This window comes from Stenella coeruleoalba, assembly GCF_951394435.1.
Source record: "Stenella coeruleoalba genome assembly, chromosome: 9".
NCBI lineage: Eukaryota > Metazoa > Chordata > Mammalia > Artiodactyla > Delphinidae > Stenella > Stenella coeruleoalba.
The window spans coordinates 29,877,708-29,902,491 of record NC_137155.1 but is presented as its reverse complement, the minus strand read 5'-3'; the positions used below and the strand labels follow the sequence as shown (position 1 = coordinate 29,902,491).

General features: G+C 38.0%; 1 protein-coding gene across 7 annotated transcripts in view; it reads right to left on the bottom strand.

Moving 5' to 3' along the window:
- The window catches only part of RUNDC3B (RUN domain containing 3B), a 147,743-nt gene that overhangs the window by 6,132 nt on the left and 116,827 nt on the right, over nucleotides 1-24,784 (bottom strand). For 2 of the 7 annotated variants that reach the window (XM_079932198.1, XM_079932201.1), the window contains 2 exons: nucleotides 19,743-19,889; nucleotides 11,794-11,912 (listed from right to left, as the gene is read on the bottom strand). In XM_079932198.1, coding sequence (XP_079788324.1) covers nucleotides 11,794-11,912; nucleotides 19,743-19,889 — 266 coding nt within the window. Of the gene's footprint in view, nucleotides 1-6,456; nucleotides 6,567-11,793; nucleotides 11,913-19,742; nucleotides 19,890-24,784 lie in introns of all 7 variants that reach the window. The other 5 variants (XM_079932202.1, XM_079932200.1, XM_079932197.1 and 2 more) reach the window with 4 other exon arrangements.

The following is a 24,784-nucleotide window of genomic DNA, read 5'->3' as shown; positions in this document are numbered from 1 at the left end:
CGAGTAAACGGAGGGAGCATGTGCCCACACGGGCAAGATAAAGCAGTGTGGTAACATGTTAACGACTGGCAAATCTAGGTAAAGCATACATAGGTGTTCATTCTCCTTTTCTTTCACTTTTTCTGTAGGTTTGAAATTACCCAAAACAAGAAGTTGGAGTGGGGAAAGAAGGCAAGGTACATGAAGTCCTCAGCTATGCCTTAAGGAAATAAACCATACAGCAGAGCTGAGTGGCATAGCAAGGAAAGCATGGGGAGATCTACAGATGCCAGCCTTCCAAGACCGACAGCTGACCTCTGAAAATACGGATGCTATGGAGCCTTCAGGGTAGTGTGGTGCCCTCAAGGAACCCCAAAAGAAGCTTCATTCCAACACTTCATTTAAAAATAAAAAATTTTAAAAAGGTGCATAAGGATCCAAAATGGTTATGTTCATTGTGACTGCAGCTATGCAACTACGCTTATAAAAGGAAATAAGCAAAACTGTATTAAGGTAGAGGATGACAGGTGATTATTCCAAAATGTTCTTCAATATTGTTGCAATGTCAACAGCAGCTAATGTATGTGTGTATATATATGCATAGACCTAAATGCATGTAAAATTACTACAGTCGATTAAAAATAACAAGCATGTTAAAATGTGAGTTAATAGTGATATTTTAAAAGCAATTTACTGATATGGGGAGGAAAGAACTTGTCAGGGTCAATGAAACTTTCTAGCCCAGACGGCTGGGAGAGTGGTAGTTCCTAGCAGAAATAAGTTAGTCATCAGGAGCAGAAAATGGATGTTTGTTTTATACCAAGAAAGATCAGTCTTGTTTTAAATGTCTTGATATGGAGTCTGGACTATACAAGTCTTCAGATGGTAATAATACAAACATCATTAAATGAGAAGTCATTCACTCAGCCCAATTTACTGGGTATTCTCTATGTGTCCTCTATCCCGAAGTGATCAAACCCACTTCCTGCCCATAGGGAACTTAGTATATGATAGAAATAAATACAAACAGAAAATTATAATCAAATGCAGTAAGTGTAAGAATAATAAGTAAAGGGTATTATGGAAGCTCAAAGGACAAGTGTCCAAACCAAATCAGAAGGTATGGGTTGGGGGGTAATTTGGGAAGTTTCAGGGAAAAAGTGACCATTAAACTGAACCCTAGTGGACGTTCATGCCCAAGGAGGCAAAAATCAGACGAGGCTCTGCAGAGGGACAACATGAACAAAGGCAGAGAGGGAAGAAGCAGCACCCAAGGTACAGGGAGCTACAAGCAAGAAATGAGACTAGAAGAATAGACAAAGGCCACAGGAGACTTGAGAGGTGATGTTATGGAGCCTGGAAAGGATCTTGTTGTAATCATAACAATACATCTGTGTTGTGACTTGAAATCAAGTCTTCAAATTCAGAGACTACATTCTTCATCGTACTCTTAGACGGAAGTGAGCCACTGAAGACTTTTACATAAGGGAATTACATGCTTAGTTTGTATTTTAAATACGTGAGGACTCTGTGAAACATGACTTTGAGGGAAATAAAATGGATATAGTGAAACCAGTAAGAAGGCTATGGCAGCTACCTGAACCATGTTAGCAGTAGAAGGGACACAGAATGGAACACGTGCAGAGATCTTCAGAAAGTTAAACTGGTAGGAGTTGGTGAAGGCAAAACGTAGGTGGGAGGAGCCATGAACGATTCAGTAGATTATGAGAAGTGATAAGTGAATGGTGAGATCATCAACATTATAATAAGGAAGAGAAGTCTGGAGTAGGGAGGAAAGGGGTCAGTGAAGAAATGAAGAGGAGGTAAATACATATCCTAATTTTAAGGAACGCCTAAAGAGATTACTTAGCCACTATCATACACCCATAAATATAGAGAAAATGTTACATTAAACTGTTGTGCAAGGACGACGTCACCTTTTTTGAGATCAACAGTCAAGAAAATGGGTGGTCATAATTTTATGCAATAGAATTTCAAAATATTAGAACCAATGTGTGTTGTGGTTGTAGCTAGCCAAGAGGGAGCTTTGACATAGTTGTTTTTGCATGAACTTGGTCACAGGTATTCGTACTGATATCACTTTGAGTTAGTTGTGTTTGTATGTCGCTTAAAACGCCTTCAAAAACATTGTAGTATAATTTGCCCTTAAAATTAAGAGTTTGTTCAAAGAAAAGCATGAAAACAAACAGACAGCAGGATATAAGTTTCATATCAGTAAAACAAATACTCATTACAGGAATCAGTGCAATTCATAATTTCTTGTAAAACAGCATAAAAGTGCTTGTGAAAAAAAGAAATCTGTAATAAAGAGAAAAACCAGGGAAGTTGATGAAGCTTCGTGACATATGCAAAGGAACTGCTTATTCACATGCCAGGCATGTAACTGAAGGCAGAAGAAACCCCTCAGAACAGATAAAAAATTTTGAAGCATAGGCAACTGATGTGACTGATTCATGAATCATGCAGGATTTCTGTTAAAATGTCAAACATCAGTTTATCATGGAATTCCTATGGTCTTTGAAGAGACACTGTTTAACTTTCAGAAGCATCTGATCTAATTGAGGAAGAAAATGAAACTAAGGCAAACAGGAAAGTGTCTGCATTAAAAATGTGCAGGATACTTGTTGATAATTTGAAAGAAAATCCCTACAGCAGTGGAGTACTATTTTAGGAAATGGTTCACTGTTGGAACAGAGGATGATACTGTGAGGAAAGACATAGCTACTGACAATTTTGATTAAGAAATGGTTCAGAATAGATGGGCTCTGAACATGAAGAAGTTCTTGACAACTCAATTCACTTTTATTCTCCCTTCTACAGCTACAGAGGAGTGAAATTAATTTTTAAAACCTATGCTTAAAGTCTAAAAGAAGCAATGATCAGAAAATAAAATCAAGAAACATTTCCATTTACAATAGCACCTAAAAGAATAAAATACTTAGGAATAAATTTAACCAGAAGTATGCAAGAGCTGTACACTGATAACTACAAAATAGTGTTGAAAAAAACTCGAGGTCAAAATAAATGGAAAAACATCCCTTATTTCTGTGGACTGGAAGACAATATTGTTAAGATGGCAATGTTTCCCAAATTGATCTACAAATTTAATGTAATCCCCGTCAAAATTCTAACTGCCTTTTTTTCAGAAATGACAAGTTGATTCTCAAATCATATGGAAAGGCAAAGGACCCCAAATACCTGAAACAACCTTGGAAAAGAACAAAGTTGTAGGACTCACATGTCCTGATTTCAAAACTTACTACAAAGCTACAGTAATTAGGACAGTGTGGTATGGAGCAAGGTTAATGCGGCACTGTCACAGACACACAGACCAAGAGAATAGAAATGAAAATCCAGAAATAAACCCATACATGTAGGGGTAATGGATTTCAACAAGAGTTCTAGGACCATGCAGTGAGGGAAAGAATAGTCTTTTCAACAAATGGTCCAGGGACAACTCAATATCCACATGCAAAAGAATGAAATTGGAACCTCAGTTCACACCATATACAAAAAATTAACTCAAAATGGATCACAGGCCTAAATGTAAGGTCTAAAACCATAAAACTCTTAAAAGGAAACATGTATAATAAACCTGTATGACCTTGGATTGGGCAACAGTTTCTTAGATGTGACACCAAAAGCACAAGCAACCAAAAGAAAAACTAGATAAACAGGGCTTCGTCAAAACTTACAACTTTGTGAGTCAAAGAACACTAGCAAGAAAGTGAAAACACATGCCTCAGAATGGGAGAAAATATTTGCAATTCGTGTATCTGATAAAGGTCTACCATCCAGAATATACACAAAGAACTATCACAACTCAACAGTAAAAAGACAAACAACGCAATCTTCAAATGGTCAAAGGATCTGAGTAGACATTTCTCTGAAGGTGATATACAAATGGCCAATAAGCCCATGAAAAGATGTTCAACATTATTATTCACTAGGGCAATGCAAATCAAAACCATGGAATTCCACTTCACACCTACTAGGATGGCTATATTAAGAAACAGACAATAATAAGTGTTGCTGTGGGTATAGCGAAACAAACCCTAATTGCTGGTGGGATTATAAAATGGTACATATCATCACTTCAAAAAATAGTTTGGCAGTTCCTCAAAAGGTTAAACATATGATCCAGCCAATTCGGTTCCTAGTTATATACCCAAGAGAAATAAAACTACAGTTCACACAAAAACTTGTACATGAATGTTCACAGCAGCAGTATTCATAAAAGCCCCAAAGTGGAAACAATCCAAATGTCCAGCCGATGAATGGACAAACTGTGGTATATCCATGCAATGGAATGTTATCTGGCCATAAAAGGGAATGAAGCACTGAGAAATGCTGCAACATGGAAGAACTGTGAAAATACTATGCTAAGCCATAGAAGTCAGACCAAAAAAAAGCGCTACACGTTGTATGATTTCATTTTATGAAATGTCCAGAACAGACAAATCCAAAGAGACAGAAAGTAGATTAGTAGTTACCCAAAGGGAGGGGGAGGGAGGAACTGGGACTGAACGCTAATAGGTACAACAGGGTTTCTTTACTGGCAATGTTCTGGAATTAGACAGTGGTGAGGGATACACAACACGGTGAATATGTTAAACACCACTGAACTGTACACTTTAAACTGGTGAATTTTATTTTATAAAATGGTGAATTTTATGTTATGAGAATTATAATAAAACAGTTCTTTAAAAGTCTAAAAGATCTTTTAAGATAAACAGAAGTGCTACAGGATAAGGAGACAATGTGTTATAGTTTAATTGTTGGCATATTCCTTCCTCCCCACCCCCCCTTCTTCTTTTTTTCTTTTTTTTGGTGGTACATAAAATGAGTGTATCTTAAAACCTAAGGCATCTGATTAGATTTGATGAAATATGCTATCTGCTAGTAGTTTCTAGAGTAATACCTGTCACATAAGAAAGGCTTAATACATGCTTCTTGAGAAAAATGACAACTTCTCACCCTTCCTATCAACAATTATGGTGCATTTTAACTTATGACATTTTTTGAAATTCTTTTAATAATCAGTAGGAATATAGAATTGCTTTTTGTTTTATACCTTTTTTACTATACCATTCATTAAAATATAGCCTTGAGGAATGTAAGGTACTATATAAAGGCATAAAAGGTTTTTCTACTTGAACCAAGTTTTAGAGTACAAGGATAAATTTCTTTTTTTCAAGTAGTAAGTATCAAATCTCTATTTCTTAAGACTTTTCAAACGAAGATGTTAATAACACTTTTAACTAAAAATGCGTAAAATATGTAAAAGTAACAATCATTTACAGTTCTAGCATTAAATTAACCACTTCGAATACATTTGATGTATTTGACTTCGTGTTTGTTTTCAGAAGGGAAAACACATCTATTATGTTTGTAAAAATGACATGTTCATTATAAAAATTTAATCAGTGCAGCAAAGCACAAAAGAAATTTTAATGAACTTAACCATCCAGCTTACATTCAAACAGAAAAGTAGGTATACATAATATTATAAAATTGGGATGATGTCATGAATGTCTTTTAATTTAAAAGTTTCATTTTATTTTTACTGGAATGCAATATAAGAAAAGGCTAGGAAAAGAAATGCTGAACTTCCAATAAAATTTTTTTCCTCAAGAGTTAATATTTTTTGAAAGAGTAACCTATGTTGCGAGAGCATGAAAAAATGTATAGTTTTACCCATCAAGTTTGAGTGTATCAATTTTAGAATTATCTATTGAACTCTGAAAACTCAACAGTTAAAAACAGAGTAATTCAATTAGAGAACAGGTTAAAGACACGAAGAGATATTTCACCAGACGATACAGATGGCAAATAAGCACGTGAAAAGATGAAGAACATAATTTGACAACAGGGAAATGCAAATTAAAACCATGGTGAGATATTACTGCATACCTATCACAATGGTTAAAATAAAAAATTGTGGGCTTCCCTGGTGGCACAGTGGTTGAGAGTCCGCCTGCCGATGCAGGGGACGCGAGTTCGTGCCCCGGTCTGGGAAGGTCCCACATGCTGCAGAGCAGCTCGGCCTGTAAGCCATGGCTGCTGAGCCTGCGCGTCCGGAGCCTGTGCTCCGCAATGGGAGAGGCCACAGCAGTGAGAGGCCCGCATACCGCAAAATAAATAAATAAATAAATAAATAATTGTGACAACACCTAAAGATGTGGAGAAACTGGATCACTCATATATTGCTGGTGGGAATGCAAAATGGTACAGTCACTCTGAAAAATATTTTGGCAGGTTCTTAAAAACCTAAACATGCAACTACCACACAACCTAGCAACGGTACTCCTAAGGTATTTATCCCAGAAAAATGAAGACTTAAGTTCACACAAAAACCTATAAACAAATGTTCATAGCAGCCTAGTCCCTTTGGGCTGCTATAACAGAAATATCATAAATTGGGTGGCTTATAAACAATAGAAATTTATCTCTCACGGTTCTGGAGACTGGGAGATCCAAGATCAAGGTGCCTGCAGATTCACTGTCCAGTGATAGTCCATTTCCTGGTTCACAGACAGCAGTCTTCTCACTGTGTCCTAACATGACTGAAGGGGTAAAGGAGCTCTCTGCGGCCTCTTTTTAAGGGCACTAATCCCATTCATGATGCCTCCACCCTCATACCTAATCACCACCCGAAGCCCACATTCTAATACTATCAGACTAGAGATTTGATTTCAACATATGAATCTAGGGGGATACAAACATTCAGCCAATAGTTGCAGCTTCACAGCCCTCAAATGTAAACCAACCCAAATGTTCCTCAGTGACTGGTTCAGAAACAAAACAAAAATGATATAGTACATCCATACCATGGAATATTCTTAGCAATAAAAAAGGAATGAATATACACATAACAACTTGGAAAGATCTCAGGGGAATTATGCTGAGTAAAAAAATCCAATCCAAACAGTCCATATACTATCTGACTTATTCAGTACTCTTCGTGATTTCATTATATAATATTCTTCATAATTTCATGACAGAATTACAGCAATAGGAAACAGATTAGTGCTTGCCATGCATTAGGGAAGGGGCAGAGATAGGGCAAGGCTGGGAATGAGGTGGGTATGGTTATAAAAAGGCAGCCCAAGGGATCCTTGCAGTGATGGAACTGTCCATGTCTTGACTATGGTGGGGTATACATGGACCTACACATGTGGTATAACTACACAGAACTAAAAACATACACACTACTGAGTACATGTAAATCTGTGTGAAATCAGTGGATTGTACTGTCAGTTCCATGGATGTGATACTGTTCTACTGTTTTGTAAGATGTTGCCCCTGAGGCAAACTGGGTGAAGGGTACATGGATCTCCCTGTATTATTTATTAAAACTGCATGTGAATCTATAATTATCTCAAAATAAAAAGTTAAATTTTAAAAAGGAGGTAGCTAGAAAAATTCCTTAAAGTGATAATCGGGGAAAAGTACAGAATGTGAACGAATACTAAGTGGGCAGAATAACCTTGTGCATACACAGTTGTACTACTTAAGTATATATCTTCAAGGTAAATTTCTAGAGGACTTCCCTGGTGGTGCAGTGGTTAAGAATCCGCCTGCCAATGCAGGGGACACAGGTTCGATCCCTGGTCGGGGAAGATCTCACATGCCTCGGAGCAACTAAGCCCATGAGCCCTAACTACTGAGCCCGCGCACCACAACTACTGAAGCCCGTGTGCCCAGAGCCCATGCTCCACAGCAAGAGAAGCCACTGTAATGAGAAGCCCAAGCACCTCAACGAAGAGTAGCCCCCGCTCAATGCAACTAGAGAAAGCCCACAACAGCAATGAAGACCCAACGCAGCCAAAAAAAAGTGGTGAGAGTGGGCATCCTTGCCTTGTTCCTGATCTTAGAGGAAATGCTTTCAGCTTTTCACCCTGAGTATGATGTTAGCTGCACGTGTGTCATATATGGCCTTCATTATGTTGAGGTATGTTACCACTATGCCTGCTTTCTGGAGAGTTTTTGTTAGAAATGGATATCGAATTTTATAAAAAAAATTCTTCTGTATCTATTATCATATGGTTTTTATTCTTCATTTTGTTAACGTGGTGTATCATACTGATTGATTTGTGGATACTGAAAAATCCTTGCATCCCTGGGATAAATCCCACTTAATCATGGTGTATGATCCTTTTAATGGATTGTTGGATTTGGTTTGCTAGTATTTTGTTGAGGATTTTTGCAACTATGTTCAACAGGGATATGGACCTGTAATTTTCTTTTTTTGTGATATCTTTGGTTTTGGCAGCAGGATGATGCTGGCCTCATAGAGTAAGTTCAAAAGTGTTCCTTCCTCTGCAGTTTTCTGGAATGGTTTCAGAAGGATACGTGTTAACTCTTCTCTAAATGTTTGGTACAACTCACCTGTGAATCCATCTGGTCCTGGATTTTTGTTTGTTGGGAGTTTTTAAATTACTGAGTCAATTTCATTACTGGTAATTCATCTATTTCCTATTTCTTCCTGGTTCAGTCTTGGCAGACGGTGCATTTAGGAATTTGTCCACTTTTTCTTGGTCATCCCTTCTACTGGCACACAGTTGTTCACAGTAATCTATCATGATCCTTTGTATTTCTGTGACGTCAGTTGTAACTTCTTTTTCAGTTCTGATTTTTACTGATTTGGGCCTCTTCCTTATTTTCTTGATGAGTCTGGCTGAAGGTTTATCAGTGTTGTTTACCTTTTTGAAGAACCAGCTTGAATTCTTAAAGCCAGTACTTTATATATATATATGTATACTTTATTTTTTAGGGTAGTTAGGTTCACAAAGAAACTGAGCATGAAGGTACAGAGAGTATTCATATACCTCTTACTCCCACACATGCATAGTCTCCCCTGTTATTAACACCCCATTTGTTACAATGGATGAACCTACATGAACACAAAATTATCACCCAGAGTCCCTATTAGGGTTCACTCTTAACGTTGTATATTCTGTGAGCTGTACAAATGTACAATGACATGTGTCCCCCATTTTAGTATCATACAGAGCCATTTCATGGCCCTAAAAATTCTGTATGTTCCACCCATTCATCCCTCCCTCCTCCTCCATACCTTTGTTTATTCTAAACAAATTTTATTATTTTTGGCCATGACAGGCGGCATGCAGGATCTTAGCTCCCCAACCAAGGATTGAACCTGTGCCCCCTGCAGTGGAAGCGCGGAGTCTAAACCAATGGACTGCCAGGGAAGTCCCACATTTGTTTTTATAGTATAAAAGTATTCATTATTAATCTTGTCTTATTGATATTAAAATGCATATAATTAGAAATTAGATTAAAATCCTACATAAATGTATTTTTATATGAAAAGTCATCACAAAGGAATCCACTCATAGTATGGATTAGTTTTTTTAAATATACATATTCTAAATAATGACAATCAGTTTACTCTTTCCCATTTATATTAGTGCCACTAAGACACTCTAATATGCTATTTTTATTTTCCACATCATCAAAAAAAAGATTTATCTGTAGTCAATATACACTATTTACTAAGCTCGTAAAACAGATTAAGGTCCTTTGAGAACATTTCAACAACCATCTTAAAGGAAGCAGAATTCATCTTATCACAATTTTCCCATTGCCTGAGACTTCTGGTTAATTGAATTTTTACTTTATACTACCTGTAACTTGTTCCTCATATTCTATGACAGTTATTCATCATATACTTATTCCATCAACAAATATTTAACGGTTGTCTGTTATGTGTCAGACTCTAATAATATGCTGGCGAAAATATGGATAAGATACCCTACCCTCATGAAGCTTCTATTTTAGTGGGGAGTTATAGACAAGACTCATAATATAATGTATGGCAATATGGTAAGGTGCCTGGGATGGGTGGGCATTGACATGGGTGGTTAATTAAGGTGTGGCGGCCAATGAAAACTACTTTAGGGCTGCCCTGGTGGCGCGGTGGTTGAGAGTCCACCTGCCGATGCAGGGGACACGGGTTCGTGCCCCAGTCTGGGAAGATCCCACATGCCGTGGAGCGGCTGGGCCCGTGAGCCATGCCCGCTGAGCCTGCGCGTCCGGAGCCTGTGCTCCGCAACGGGAGAGGCCACAACAGTGAGACGCCTGTGTACCACAAAAACAAAAACAAAAAAAACCCAGCTACTTTAAAGAGCTGATATTTGTACAGAGACCTGATAAAGAAGTTACCATGCAAAGACCTTAAGAAAGTAGTTTCAGGGCAGTGGGAAAAGCAAGTGTAAAGATAGCTGAGGCAGAAACCAGCTTGGAAGAACAGTTTGGAGGTCAGTTTGCTGTGGTGTAGAGAACAAACAAAAGAATGGTATGATATGAGGCAGAAGCTGGTAAGGACAAGATTATGAAGGAAGCCATCCAAGATAAGCAGTTTGGATTTTATTCTGATTGTCACTGAGCGCGACTGGAGAATTTTAAGGGGGGCGTATAGTAGATTCTGATTTATGTTTTCAAAGATCACTGTTCACCACATGGAGAATGACTTGTGAGGAGGCAGGAAGGAGAGACGAAAGCAGTCCGTCCAAGAGGCTTGACCCAGGTGGCCCAGACTAGAGTTGTAGTAATGGAGATGATGAATCAATGTATACAGCACGTGTTGTATGGGAAGCTGACAGGACTTGCTAATGAACTGACTTGCAGTTATAAGGCGAAAGAGCAGTGTCTAAGATAATGTCTACAGTGGTCATTTATTGCAATGGAGAAGACAAGAGAAGAAAGGAGGCATAGAGGAATACAGGTTCCTCTGAGGTAAGGAACTGTCTGTCTTCCCCTAGCCCTCACACACACCAGCAGGTGTGGAACTGGGAAGAAGGAGAGGTAAAATATGTGAGCATGAGATCATATCAGCGCCAGGTGTCCAATCCAAAGTGCTAGAGTAACAGATCTAGCCTATACTGGGGGAGAGGGGGGGGACGGGAAGAAAAGATTTTGAACCAGCTATTTTACTGAAGTTTAAAAATTAATAGACTGGGGCTTCCCTGGTGGCGCGGTGGTTGACAGTCCGCCTGCTGATGCAGGGGACACGGGCTCGTGCCCTGGTCCGGGAATATCCCACATGCCGTGGAGTGGCTGGGCCCGTGAGCCATGGCCACTGAGCCTGCATGTCCGGAGCCTGTGCTCCGCAACGGGAGAGGCCACAACAGTGAGAGGCCCACGTACCAAAAAACAAAAGAATAGACTGTGTCTTAGAAACTGAAATGTGATCATATAATTGAAAGTGGCCTGAAAACTTATGAAATTGGATCAATATGTTGTTCAGGAAGATGCAACCCACTGGAAAGAGGGGTGGTTAGAACACAGCTGAAAGCAGTAACAGGGAAAGAAAACTCTTTTATGTTTATTCCCCAAGTTTTTCAGAATACTCAGAAAATGAAGTACCAAAAGTGACTCAAGAATGAGGAAATCATCAGTTGGATCAAAAGCTGCTGAGAAGTTTAAAAGAATGAAGACAGAGGACCAATGTCAGCACTACTGCAGTGGTTGATCACCTTGATAAAAGTCATTTTAATAAGTGGTAGAGACACAAAAGCCAAACCGGAGTGGGTAAAAAAGAATACAGGAAATGAGGAAATAAAGGTAACAATTACAGAATATCTATCGAGAAGGTTAGCTACAAACACATGAGAAAAAAACAAGAGCAGACTATTTTTAATCATAATGGCAGCTTAATTCCTAGCATGCTTCACAGAAATGTCACTATTATTCTTTAGCAATCCTCTGCAACCAAAATATGTATAGTTCAGGAAAAAGCAATTTTTAAATAGATTTTTTTTTTCTTACCTTCACTGATTAAATTTAATGTGTCTCGTTTTCCATCTCCTTGTGACTGACCTGGATCCAGTGAAGTCTGAGAAAGGCTAACTTCAGCTGATAACTGGTCAAGACTTTGACAACTTTTTCTGTAAAACAAGGGTGAGATACTACTTTACCTTCTTCTCACAATAAAGAATTTCTAGAGATAGTCTTTAATGGTTTTCTCCAACTTATTGAGTTTCTGGTTAATTTCTCCCCAATTTCTCCCCTAAACTGTCTTTATCATGGCAGCAATAGAATTTCCATTATCCTTTTCCCTCCACCCTCTCTGGAGGTCTGTTTAATCCACTAAAAAAAGGAAAAGAGAAATAACTTGTCAAACAAATTTAATTCCTTACACCAATTTTTGATGATCAAGTTAGCTAAGAAATAGGGACTTCTGGTCATTATTAATTGTCAAAGGTGCAGAAAATCTTACATCTCTCCTAATACAGAAACAAAACTGACATAACTTAGTGATGATTGTGTATCTCCTAAGCACAGTGCCTTGATACCGTTACAGATGGTTATTACATAAAAATAATAACAAATTACTGTTATCAATTCCTGTAACTGAGAAGTTTAAGAAATGTTGGGTAGTAAAATACCTGCTTGTGTTAATACACCATCAAGATAATTAACCTCCTTCCATCATCTATTTATAACTGTGAGCTCATTTTCTAGTCAACAAATTCACTAGAAATAAATTATAATAGATGAAAAAATTCAGCTATAAATGGAAAGTTAATAAATATTTATGTTTAAATGTTAATGAATGTTTATGTGCAAATGTTTAAACCTTCCTCATATTTGTTTTGTCAACATAAAACCAACTCAAGAGATATATGCAGCTTTCATGTTACTGACATTTCAAGTACGTGAACAAAATTCATTTTTATTTCTAAATATAAATGATCCAGGAAAGGGAATATGTTTTTCAGGTTCAATATTTATTTCCCAAGGTAACCAAACCCTATCTAATTTCCTAGAAATGTTATATAGTCTATGATAATGTTATAGAAAACATATATCTATTACATAGCTACTCTCTATTCATACACATAAGAGTAGACTTACAAATTTATCAGGTGTATGTATATTAAGGGGGATATATACAGCAGGCATCTATTTGTTTTCTCCTCTAAGAAATGAGGTGAAGGATGAGGTGATGGAATAGCTTTCCCAGCCTACAATGCGAGCAGCATTCTCACGTTATAACATGATTTTTTAAATGGTGAGAGTATAAAAGTTCTTAATTATAATTTTAAGTAGCAGGAAAGTCTACTGTAGGAAACTTCTGATAATTATAATAGATGACACATATATAAGCTATACAACATGTAACAAAAAAATGATACCCGATATTTATATAGCACTTACCAAATGCTAGGCACTGTTCTACATATATTATATACATTAACTTATTTAATCCTCACGACTACCAGAAGAGGTTGGAATTATTATTATCCCCACTTTACAGCAGAAGAAACTGGGGCACAAGAGATGAGATTTGAACTTGGTAGCCTAGCTCTAATTCTATCCCCTTAACTACTATGCTATCTCCTCTCTAGTGTAAGAAGAAAAGATGTCTTCCTATTTTATTAGAAACCCTTCTTAAAGAATAGCCTTGTTTGCTGAGATAGACCATGTAAATTATACTGTATTTAATCAAATCACTGAAAATTTCACTTGATTTCCAGTAAAATCTTATTTCTTTAGCTATAGCAGAAATCAGGAACAGAGGAATTGAATAAAGGAAGTTATTTATAAATAAGTTTCTTTTCCAAATTATTTTTCTGTGCCTAATAGGCAGAGGACTTGCTTTTAAAAATGAAGGGCTTAAGATGAGTTTCTGACACTGATATTTCACTATAGGAAACTTAATATTATTAAATTTAAAAAATTATGCGTAGAAGTATTTACAAACAACAAAATACCCAGAAGCAAAAAAGACTCTGGCGAGTGACTGAGAACTTGACAGCACACATTTACAGACTCTCAAGGGAGGAAAGCATGTGAAAGCATCCTATGGTAATGGCAACACAAAATGAGCTTTCTGTGTGACCTACTGAAGTACCTTTTAGAATACCACACTTCTAAGCCCAAAGTGATTTAGGGACCTTTCTACCCTTCAGTGAATAAACTCTGAGTTTATTGGCTTTATTTACTTAACCAAATGTCAATGAATATAAAAATAAAATTTGGTAGACAATGATGTTCTGAAGCAAAAATAAAAATTCCAAGCCAAAACTAAGCACATTATTCATAAGATATTAAGAATAGTACCATACAATATCTTCCTTGCATGAAACTATTTCCCACCACCTGGTAGGAATCTAGTTCAGCTGCTTTCAGTAATGACAAAGAATGGCTTTGGTTTCCTCATTTTTTACCATACTTCCAATGCGACCGGCAGCTCCATCTCATAAACGTTTTGTCATGGAGCAAACTATCTGTCTATGGGAGTTCTGTCTTTAAAAGGTCATCACTAAGTCCTATCTTAGAATTCTAGACTCACTTTGAACACATTGAAAGATTTAATTGTAACCCACCAGATACGTCAAACCAGTTAACGGTCTGTTCCTATTTCTCAGGGTATAATTTCTTTTTTTTTTAATGTGTTGCTGGGGGTTGATACATTTTTAAAAAATTTTATTTTATTTATTTTTTTATACAGCAGGTTCTTATTAGTTACCTATTTTATACATATTAGTGTATACATGTCAATCCCAATCTCCCAGTTCATCCCACCACCACCACCAGCCCCCTTACCCGCCTTGGTGTCCATACGTTTGTTCTCTACATCTACGTCTCTGTTTCTCACAGAGTATAATTTTTTTAAACGGCAGGAGTTTAATCAAAATAAGAACCCAAGATAGTAAGAGTCATGCATTATGACTATATAAAAGTTTGCAGTTTAATCTATGCCATTACATTGTTAAATATAATTTAAATTAAACTTGTAGGAATTGTCATGAGCACTTGGGATATAATAAAATCCACTGCATTCAATATCTTACTATATAAGCATTTTAAAACCACTCAAACTCAGGACTTCCCTGGCGGTCCAGCAGTTAAGACTCTGCACTTCCACTGCAGGGGGCATGGGTTTGATCCCTGGTCGGGGAGCTAAGGTCCCACAAGCCATGTGTTGTAGCCAAAAAAATAAAATCATTCAAGTTTAGACTTATATACATAGAACTGGGTACCAAATAAAGGCAAATTAAAAGGAAACTGAGCAACAGGGCTGAATTCAATTATAAGTAAAATTTTCTACAATTTTATACTTTATATCAATGCAGATGCAATGATATGGAAAATCTACATTACTTATTCGCCCAGTAGACATACTGAGGTCAATGATAATTCACATTATCTGGTAGTCATTGGGCAACAGAGAGATAGAAGAAGAAACTATCCACATGTACAAAATAAAAACAAATAATGTGCACTATATACACAGAGGCACATGACTGTGTGTGGAAACAGAAATACGCCATTCTTTTTATTCTTGGTTTGATTTTCATAGAAGTATGTTAAAGGAACAAACTAAGCATTTGTTAGAGCAGAACATCTATAAAGTCTCAATTTGCTACAAAATGGAAGGATGCAAGGGAGCTTGAAAGGATACATGTGAGTCAGGTCAATGCAAAACTTATTTAAAGAGATTTCTACAGCCTCAGTGCTTTAGGGGGTCCTATTCTAAAAAGACTGGAAAGACACACAAGGGAAGGAGAACCTCTAATACACCTGAAGTGATTATATCTGATGCATCGGAGTCATTAAGAAAAGTAGGCCTAAATGATAGATCATAAAGGGCACATAAAGGCTCATAATTCTTAATAATTTTGTGAATAATAGCCAAACTGGAAGACAATGATAAATTTAAAAGACTAAAAGAAGCTTAAGTAGGGCTTCCCTGGTGGCGCAGTGGTTGAGAGTCCGCCTGCCGATGCAGGGGACACGGGTTCGTGCCCCGGTCCGGGAAGATCCCACATGCCACAGAGCGGCTGGGCCCATGAGCCATGGCCGCTGAGCCTGCGCGTCCGGAGCCTGTGCTCCGCAACGGGAGAGGCCACAACAGTGAGAGGCCCGCGTACCGCAAAAAAGTGACAATGAATCTCATCTTTTGGGATGGGAATGATGCGTTAGGCAATAATCTAACAAGGCTATGTAACGGATAATCTAACAAGATTATATAACAAATATCTAACAAGCTCATGTGACCTAGACTTTACATAAAAAGATACATATTAAAACAGAACTTACTGGAGACAAAAAAGAATCAATTGCTCTATGTGTGTCTGGGAGTGTGCTTTACATATTTATTTATTGTTGAGCTTCTACAGTGAGCCTATAACGCTACAATATCAAACATGATACTCCTATGTTTGAAATAAAGGAAAAGATATAGTAAAATCCATCATAACTAATCTTGCCAGGTCTAAATAATAAAGAAATAAACTGGAAATGATATTTTTAAAGTTTTATAAACAGTATATTAAATGGAAATAAATTTAAGATCTATTGTGAAAGGGATCCTTCCACGACCAGGTGACCATAGCCAAGTTATCTGGCTCATTTTAAGAAATGTCAACAAATCCATGAAATTCATTAAATCAAACAGTGCGCTCTCTTTCTTCTCAAAGCCAACTGGGCGAATAAATTTCCAGAGCCCCAGAGAAATAACTATAGACATCCCATACTCTTAGCAGAAAATTATGATGACTCATTATAGGGCCAGTTTCTTTCTCCATATTATCAAGAGAGCTAGTACTAAAGAGGCTTTGGCTACCACCTCCATAATGTGCAGGCTCTCAGAAACATGTGTTGGACTTATTTAAGATATTGGTCAAATGAAGAGGAATTAGTTACCAAGTCAGTTCGAGAGCTCTGGCTTATATTATGAATTTGAAGAGAGCAAAAACTGGATCCCGATGAAAAGCTATGATTTGTTTCAAACATGATTTACACAGCACTACTCTGTTCTGAAAATCCGAAGTCTCCATTTTTACATGAAAAAGTTGGTATTATGTATTTTGAACAACTGGGGATTTGCTGGTCATTTTAATTTTATATAGGGTTTTACAAGCTCTCTAAGAAAGTAGAGCTTGGGATGTTGGGTGAGTGTATATTCTCCAAACATGAAAGATACAAGGTTATGTGAGAGTATAAACAAAAAAAGATTATATAGGCTATAAATAAATAAAGATTTACCAGGAAATGATTAGGTTTCAGGCAATTTATTACCTCATATGACTTACAATTCTGTTTGAATAGGCATTACCCTCCAACATTACATGTGCAGAAACAGAAGGGAAGACGAGGAAGTGAGACTTCCCTGGTGGCACAGTGGTTAAGAATTGCCTGCCAATGCAGAGGATACGGGTTCGAGCCCTGGAGTCCAGGTTCGAGTCCAGGAAGATCCCACACGCTGTGGAGCAGCTAAGCCCTCAAGCCACAACTACTGAGCCTGTGCTCTAGAGTCCACAAGCCACAACTATGGAGCCCACGTGCCACAACTACTGAAGCCCACGCACCTAGAGCCTGTGCCCCGCAACAAGAGAAGCCACCGCAATGAGAAGCCTGCACACCGCAACGAAGAGTAGCCCCCGCTTGCCGCAACTAGAGAAAGCCTGGGTGCAGCAATGAAGACCCAACGCAGTCACAAATAAATAAATATATTTTAAAAAAAAGAGAGAGAGAGGAAGTGATGCTTAGTGTTACACAGCAAGGAAGCAGCAGAGATACTTTTAAGTCCTGACTTTAAACTGTAGGTCCAGGGATCTCAGAGCTACCCCCTCGTGCATACTTTTTGTTCAGGGATATCAATTTGGCGATAGGGCCACAGAAAAGCAATACCAACATCTGAGGGCAGGTTAGATTAAAGGATGATGCTGGGAAGGAAAGGGTGCCCCTTCTTAAACTAATGGAGTAACTGAGTCAAGAGGTATAAAATCTAGATCCATTCTAAACAGACAAACAGGCAGTTTCACTGCATTCTTTTCTGAGACTGCAATAACGTTTGTTGCTGCTACAATATTCTGTAAAAAAAAGTCACTATTACTGCATGCAAAGGTAATCTGGAAATAAATCTTCCACTTAGATGTCCTTATTGGTTCTTCAATAGGTAGCTCTATGGGCAGGCAGTGGTACATACATGTCTTTTGGCTAAAATATTTTACCTCCCACTGTCTAAAGTGACCATGTAGGTATTGCAATAAAAAGACATAGTTATTAGTCTTTTAACTTGTCAGGATATAATATTATAATATTTTTGCAGTTAAAAAAGCTGGAGTATCTTATGTTATACATAGATAAGTCTACCAAGTATTGCTATAAATTCAGTTTTTCAACTATAAATCAGAAATACAAATAAACTAATATTCTTCCATTCATTCAATGTCACAGAAAGATAAAATTATATACTAGGATAATAAGATATATTCCAGTTATTTATGACTTTCTTAAGGATGTAAGGGGAATCCAGTTCCAATCCATGAAAGGTCCAGTCAACACCTTGAATCATACTAAGTGCGGTGCAGGAGATGCTGAAGAGAGTTCTACAGATTCATTCTGTAAATAACTGGCTTATGTTTCCCTGCGTATCTCTAACAATCAGTGCAACAAACATTAAAGCCTCTAGCAATTTTTTTTAAACAACGAAAGGTAAAATTTGAGTTCTACCTCCGATAAATGAAAAAAATCACACAGTAAAGCAGGCAGAAATTATGTCTATGCTAAAACATTCCTTGTAGAAACAGTCTGGCTACTAATTACCTAGTGAAAGGCACCCTATGAAGCAGGGAAAGAAGTGTGTTGCTCTACCAGTGAAATTTAAAGCAAGGGCTCTAAAAGAAAAGTGGAGAGAAAAACAGAGAAAAAGAGGGAGAAGAGAAGAGAGGGAAGGAGAGGAAGGAGGGACAAAAGAAGAAAGGGAGGAAGGGAAGGGAAAGAACAGAAGGAGTTGCAGGGAGAGCAGGGAAAATAATCAGAAAATTAGCTGAAGACATATAGGAGAATAAAGATATTGAAAAAAAATTACCATGATGGGAAATGGCTAAAAGCCAAAAGAAGGTAATACAATTTACACGTTCCAAAATGAAGACTACCTAAAGAAAGAGATCCTAAAATTTTGCTGCTCTCTCAACACTGGGAAACAATGAAGAAACGAAATAGTCCTGAACACTGGGACAAAGAAAGGGGAGAAGGATCTTGTGGCCTATAGGTGGAGTGATTATATCTTCAATATCCCCCCAACATTAGATTTACTGAAAATGAACAAAAGTCTTCCAGACCCATCAAGAACAAGTAAATTTCTTTCTACGCTTTCATGAGATGGAATTTTATGTTTTATAACAAGCATGAAAATTAGTCCTAACACAAACACCAAAGCTACAATTAAAAAATAGATGGCTCGGGCTTCCTTGGTGGCGCAGTGGTTGACAGTCCGCCTGCCAATGCAGGGGACGCGGGTTCGTGCCCCGGTCCAGGAAGATCCCACATGCTGCGTAGCGGCTGGGCCCATGAGCCATGGCTGCTGAGCCTGCGTGTCCGGAGCCTGTGCTCCACAACGGGAGAGCCACAACAGTGAGAGGCTCGCGTGACGCAAAAAAAAAAAAAAAAAAAAATAGATGGCTCATAAAATACAGGCTCACAGATTTCACTGAAGGACTGCCTGAAGATTAACTAGAGGAGAAGTAGGTAGCTGGTGGATTTCTCAAATTTTTTTTACTTCTCCAGGGTGCCTTGGCTTCATAACATTACCACATTCACTGCCTTAATCTAACCTTACTAAGCCACAATAGTCTTAAATCCTACTTTTGCTCTAAGCTAATAACGAATTCAGAAAGAAGCATGAGAAACCAAAGTGGATAGCCATGTGTTTGGTACAACTAAGTTCGTAATTAGTTGGAAAAAAAAAGTATCACACTTACTCATACCACTGTTTATTGTGTTTTCGGTAAAGCAACGTATCCAAGGCAACAGCATTGACATCCAGAGCTCCTGGGGAAGGCCACTGGTTGGTGAGGTGGGCAGTTAACTCTTGTCTTGATCTTAAATCATTATTCTTTAGCACAGTCCTGTGAATATTAAGATGGTGAGTGCTTTTGTCTTCACTGTTCTGCATTGGCACAGGAACCTGATAATGGTATCAACTTAGGCCCCCAAATTCACCTTTTTAAAATGATATGTTAACAGAATGTGACCAGAACTACAGGAAGGCTAGTTGGGGCTATGACTGTTTCGTCTCCTGCAATATGTGTTTTTCATTCTTTCTCTACTGCTACAATAAATCACTACCTGTGAAATTCAGACTTCCTATCTTTTCCCCAGAGATATTACTAAAGGACTAAGGGACTCAAGATGCATTTTACATCTTAACTAAAAAACAATGGTGATACCTTAGAGTTACAGGTGATCAGATGCCAGTTAAAATACAAAAGAGAGTAAAGAGTCCACGTGTATGATTCTCTAGCTTCAAAATTCACAATCTGTTGAAGTAATTTAACTCAGTAAACAAACAAAAACAATTAAAATGAATAAAAATAAAATACAGAAAAATATAAAATAAAAAATCCATGAGGTTCCTGTAATTGTTTCTGATAAAAGTGACTACTAATAAATCTTCATGAACATAATTATATCAATGACAATTACATTGAACAATATAATCTACTGGAGATATTTCAACCACAGAACGAAGCCATTATAACAACTCATGGTTTACTTCCATTTTTGTAGAGCTGTTACTTGTCAGTAACAAGTTGCAAAAGAACTAGCTTTCTCCCAAGATTTCAATTTCACAAACCAACTGTCACAAGACTAATTCAACATTTGAACTGCTAGTTCGTTTAAAAGCATAATTCTGTTTGGAAAGCTCTTATTCTACCTCTAAAATGCCTTAAAATACCACCTAGGCAACCTGCATTCTCAAACAGGAGTCCATGACTTTAGCGTTTCAAGGTCCTGACCCACCAGCTCGGAAGTAGGAAGTAAAACGTGCCTGCCACTTTCAGAGACCATAGTCTTACTGTGGGTGGCAGAGGGTCAGTGGTGCGCTAGCAAGACGCTCCTACACTGGAGAAAATCCGCCGGCACAACACCTCTGGCTATTAACCATGATTCTAATGGAATAATCCCATTTTCTTTAATGTCTCTAGCAAGCCCCATACAAATATTTCTTATTTTACGGAATATCTGTGTGCATTTATAAATATTTGCTCCACTATGTCCATAAAGAAACATTATCTGATGTCAACACTAGCTTCTCTCTTACAATGGAATACTAGAAGTGAAATAGGCAGAAATCAGTGAGAATGTCTCCCATCAAGGTATTCCTTCAGGCTAGGTCCAACGATTTCATTTCACTAGAAAAGGAATGAAAAAATTTTAAAAGGCTTTTAAGGTAATTTAACATCGGTTTTTATGAAAACAGTAAAGAGTGATTAGAAATCTTCTAAGATTGACAGAAAAATAGTATAAAGCAGAAACGGGGATCACTGGCCAGAGAATCTATTATAATAAACTACCATTATTTTGGGTTCTCTTACTAGATTTCTCTCTTTCACATATTCCCTCTTTAGGGTTCCCAGTGAATGTCACTGGAGAACTCAATTCCAATGTCATAACTGGCCTACAGGAAATATTCAGAGCAGAAGGGAAGAAAGGCAAATGTGCATCTGAGGAAACGCCATTGGTAGAACTCAATGATAAGTAAATGAACGATCTTCCACTTCAGAATATATTCTTTCTGGAAAGCGAAAAGTCTTACAGCATATAAAATGGAAAAAGGAACTGAAGTTTCACAAGAGTTTTCTTTTTTTTTTTGTGGTACGTGGGCCTCTCACTGTTGTGGCCTCTCCCGTTGCGGAGCACAGGCTCCGGACGCACAGGCTCAGCGGCCATGGCTCACGGGCCCAGCCGCTCCGCGGCATGTGGGATCTTCCCGGACCGGGGCACGAACCCATGTCCCCTGCATCAGCAGGCGGACTCCCAACCACTGCGCCACCAGGGAAGCCCTCACAAGAGTTTTTACACACTATTTGTCTGTGGAGAATTTTTGCCCTATGACAAATTAAAGTACTGCCTTTTTCTATGGGAAGCTGCCTGGTCCTCTGAAACAGGAGATAAGAAATCTCAGCGTATTGAATAGGCCTAGTTTTCATCCGTGCCACATCTGTGTTCCACCGTTTGTGAGGAATGTGGACACAGTAAATCCTGGCACTTGCCTTGCTACTATGAAAAGGAAAGCCTGGAGGATGCTGTGTAAGGCAGGCCTTTTCTCTCACCACTCCAGTACACTAGGGGGCAGGCAAGTGAATTAAGTTAGGTTGAAAACCCCATCCCTGAATTTTGAATCTTGACCTGAGTCCATTTAGAGTGATAAATAGACGAAGCAGTTTATTTGTTCTAGCAGTGAGGTCCTGACCAAAATGTACCAGCAAAGAGATATTCCTGATGTTCCTACTTCCCAACCCTCTGAAGTAGCTCAGCCTACCTCTCTCCAGGCCTACTTTCCCAGTATCTTATCCATTCCATGAGTTATTGATATCAGTCTAATGAATTCCATTTGTGTTTTAAGAGTTAGTTGTGATGGCTTGCAATCAAAGAATCCCATTACTTACCTTAGAACAAGCAAAACGTACCAAGTTAACTTCAAGACCTACTCAACGGTAATCCAACTGATGTTAATATACGAAGAATGAGGAAATTTCTCATTTGGCCAAGTTTTAAAATAGGTTCATCTTAAATTACTCAACAATTACTGTTATTTCATAGTGCAAAATCAGGGGCAATTAAAGGTGAAACTATGTGATAATTAGCATTTAACTAATTAAAACTCTAACCAATGCTAACATTACTGAGCTAATCTAAAAACTAAATCATTCCATATGAGACATACTACTTGTCGCTTATGTCTATAAGTCAATTTAACATTCTCTCATTAAGGTAATAATTCTACAGAAAAATACACTAAGGGGAAATTGTTTAATTTACTAAGAAAGTAGAAATCATATATGTATTCCAGCTAATTTTAAGAACTTTCCTGTAATATCTACCTCTAAACTGGGAGACAGTCAGCTATTTTCTCTTTAGATTCTCAGTAGGAATTATGTAGGAATTTGGCCACGCACACACACACACACACACACACACACAAATATAATTCAATCTTTTCCTCCCCAGCTTTACTGAGGTATAACTGACAATTTAAAATGTATACATTTAAAGTGTACAACTTGATGATTTGATATACAATGTGAAATAATAACCACACTCAAGCTAATTGACACATCCAACACCTCACAGTTAACCTCTTTTTTGTGTGATGAGAACACTTATCTACCCTCTCAGAAAATTTCAAGTATACAATATTGTTAACTATTGTCACATTGTTATACATTAGATCTCCAGAATTTATTCATCTTGCATAACTGAAACTTTGTACTCCTGAACCATATCTCCCCAACTTCCCCTCTCTCCAGGCCCTGGTAACAATCATTCTATTCTGTTTCTCTGAATTTGACTATTTCAGAGTCCACATGTAAGTGGGATCGTGCAGTATGTCTTTCTGCATCTAGTCTATTTCACTTAGCGTAATGTCATCCATGTTGTCATGAATGACCGGATTTCCTTCATTTTTAAGGCTGAATTATCATCCATTGTGCCTCTATGTGTGTATACAGACACAGGGTCTTTATATATATATTACATATTCTTCATCCATTCATCCATGGACACATGGACGCTTAAGTCACCTCTACCTCTTGGCTACTGTTAATAATGCTGAAATTAACATAACAATGCAGACATCTCTTCAAGATTCTGAAATAGAGTAGGACCCTGAGGGGTCCTCCTGGGTACAAAAGGCTTTCCGTGTCCCCAGTTTCTTGTTGGTAGAAAAAGGCTTTGTCTCCTAGGCCTTCCCTGAGTTCCAAAGAAGAGATTCAAGCAGTTGTTAATTAGGGAAGTGAGGGAATGCAGAAACAAAGGAAAAGCAGTTGAGAAACAAGAGCTCAGTGATGAAACAGTGTCTGAATTCCTCCTCGAGGCATATACAAAACAATCTGACACAGATCTTTGAGCTGTTCTGTAGGAACTAAGACCCCGCCCCCCCACCCAGGTGGAGGATGGTGACTACAGGCTGGGCACAAGCACGGGGGCCCCAGACTGGTTGGAACAAGAAGCCTGATGATTAAGATTCCTGAAACACCACCCTGTTACCTCACCACTAACCAATCAGAAAAAAGTCAAGTCCCCTGCAACCCTCATCCCAAATGTTGCCTTTAAAAACGTTATGCCCTGGCCAGCTGGTAAGATGGATCTGAGACAAACCTTTGTCTCCCCATCTTTTCAGCACCCTTTTCGATCAATAAACCTTTCTCTGCTCCAAACTCCAACTTTTCAGTTTGTTTGGCCTCACTGTGCGTGGGGCACATGAACTTGGGTTTGACAACAATCCTAACTTCCCTTCCTCTGGATAAATACTCAGAAGTGGGATTGATGGATCATACGATAGTTCTATTAATTTTCTGAGGAAGCTCCATACTGTTTTCCAAAGAGGCTGCACCAATTTACATTCTCACAACACTGACCAAGGATTTCCTTTTTTCTACATCCTTGCGAACACTTATCATCTATCGTCTTTCTGCTAACAGAAATTCTCACAGGTGTGAGGTAATAGCTCATTGTAATTGTAATTTGCATTTCCCTGATGATTAGCGAAGTTGAGCATCTTTCCATGTACCTGCTGGTCATCTGTATGTCTTCTTTGGAGAAATGTCTATTCAAGTCTTTTGCTCATTTTTTAATTGGTTTGTTTGTTTGTTCCTATTGAGTTGTACGAGTTCCTTATATATTTTGGATATTAACTCTGTAAGGGAGCAATGTTTGCCACCCCAAAATACATCTCTTTGGCATAAGAATTAATTTAGAATGATTGTTTTTAAGAAAAAGAAGACTCAGAAGTCTTTAT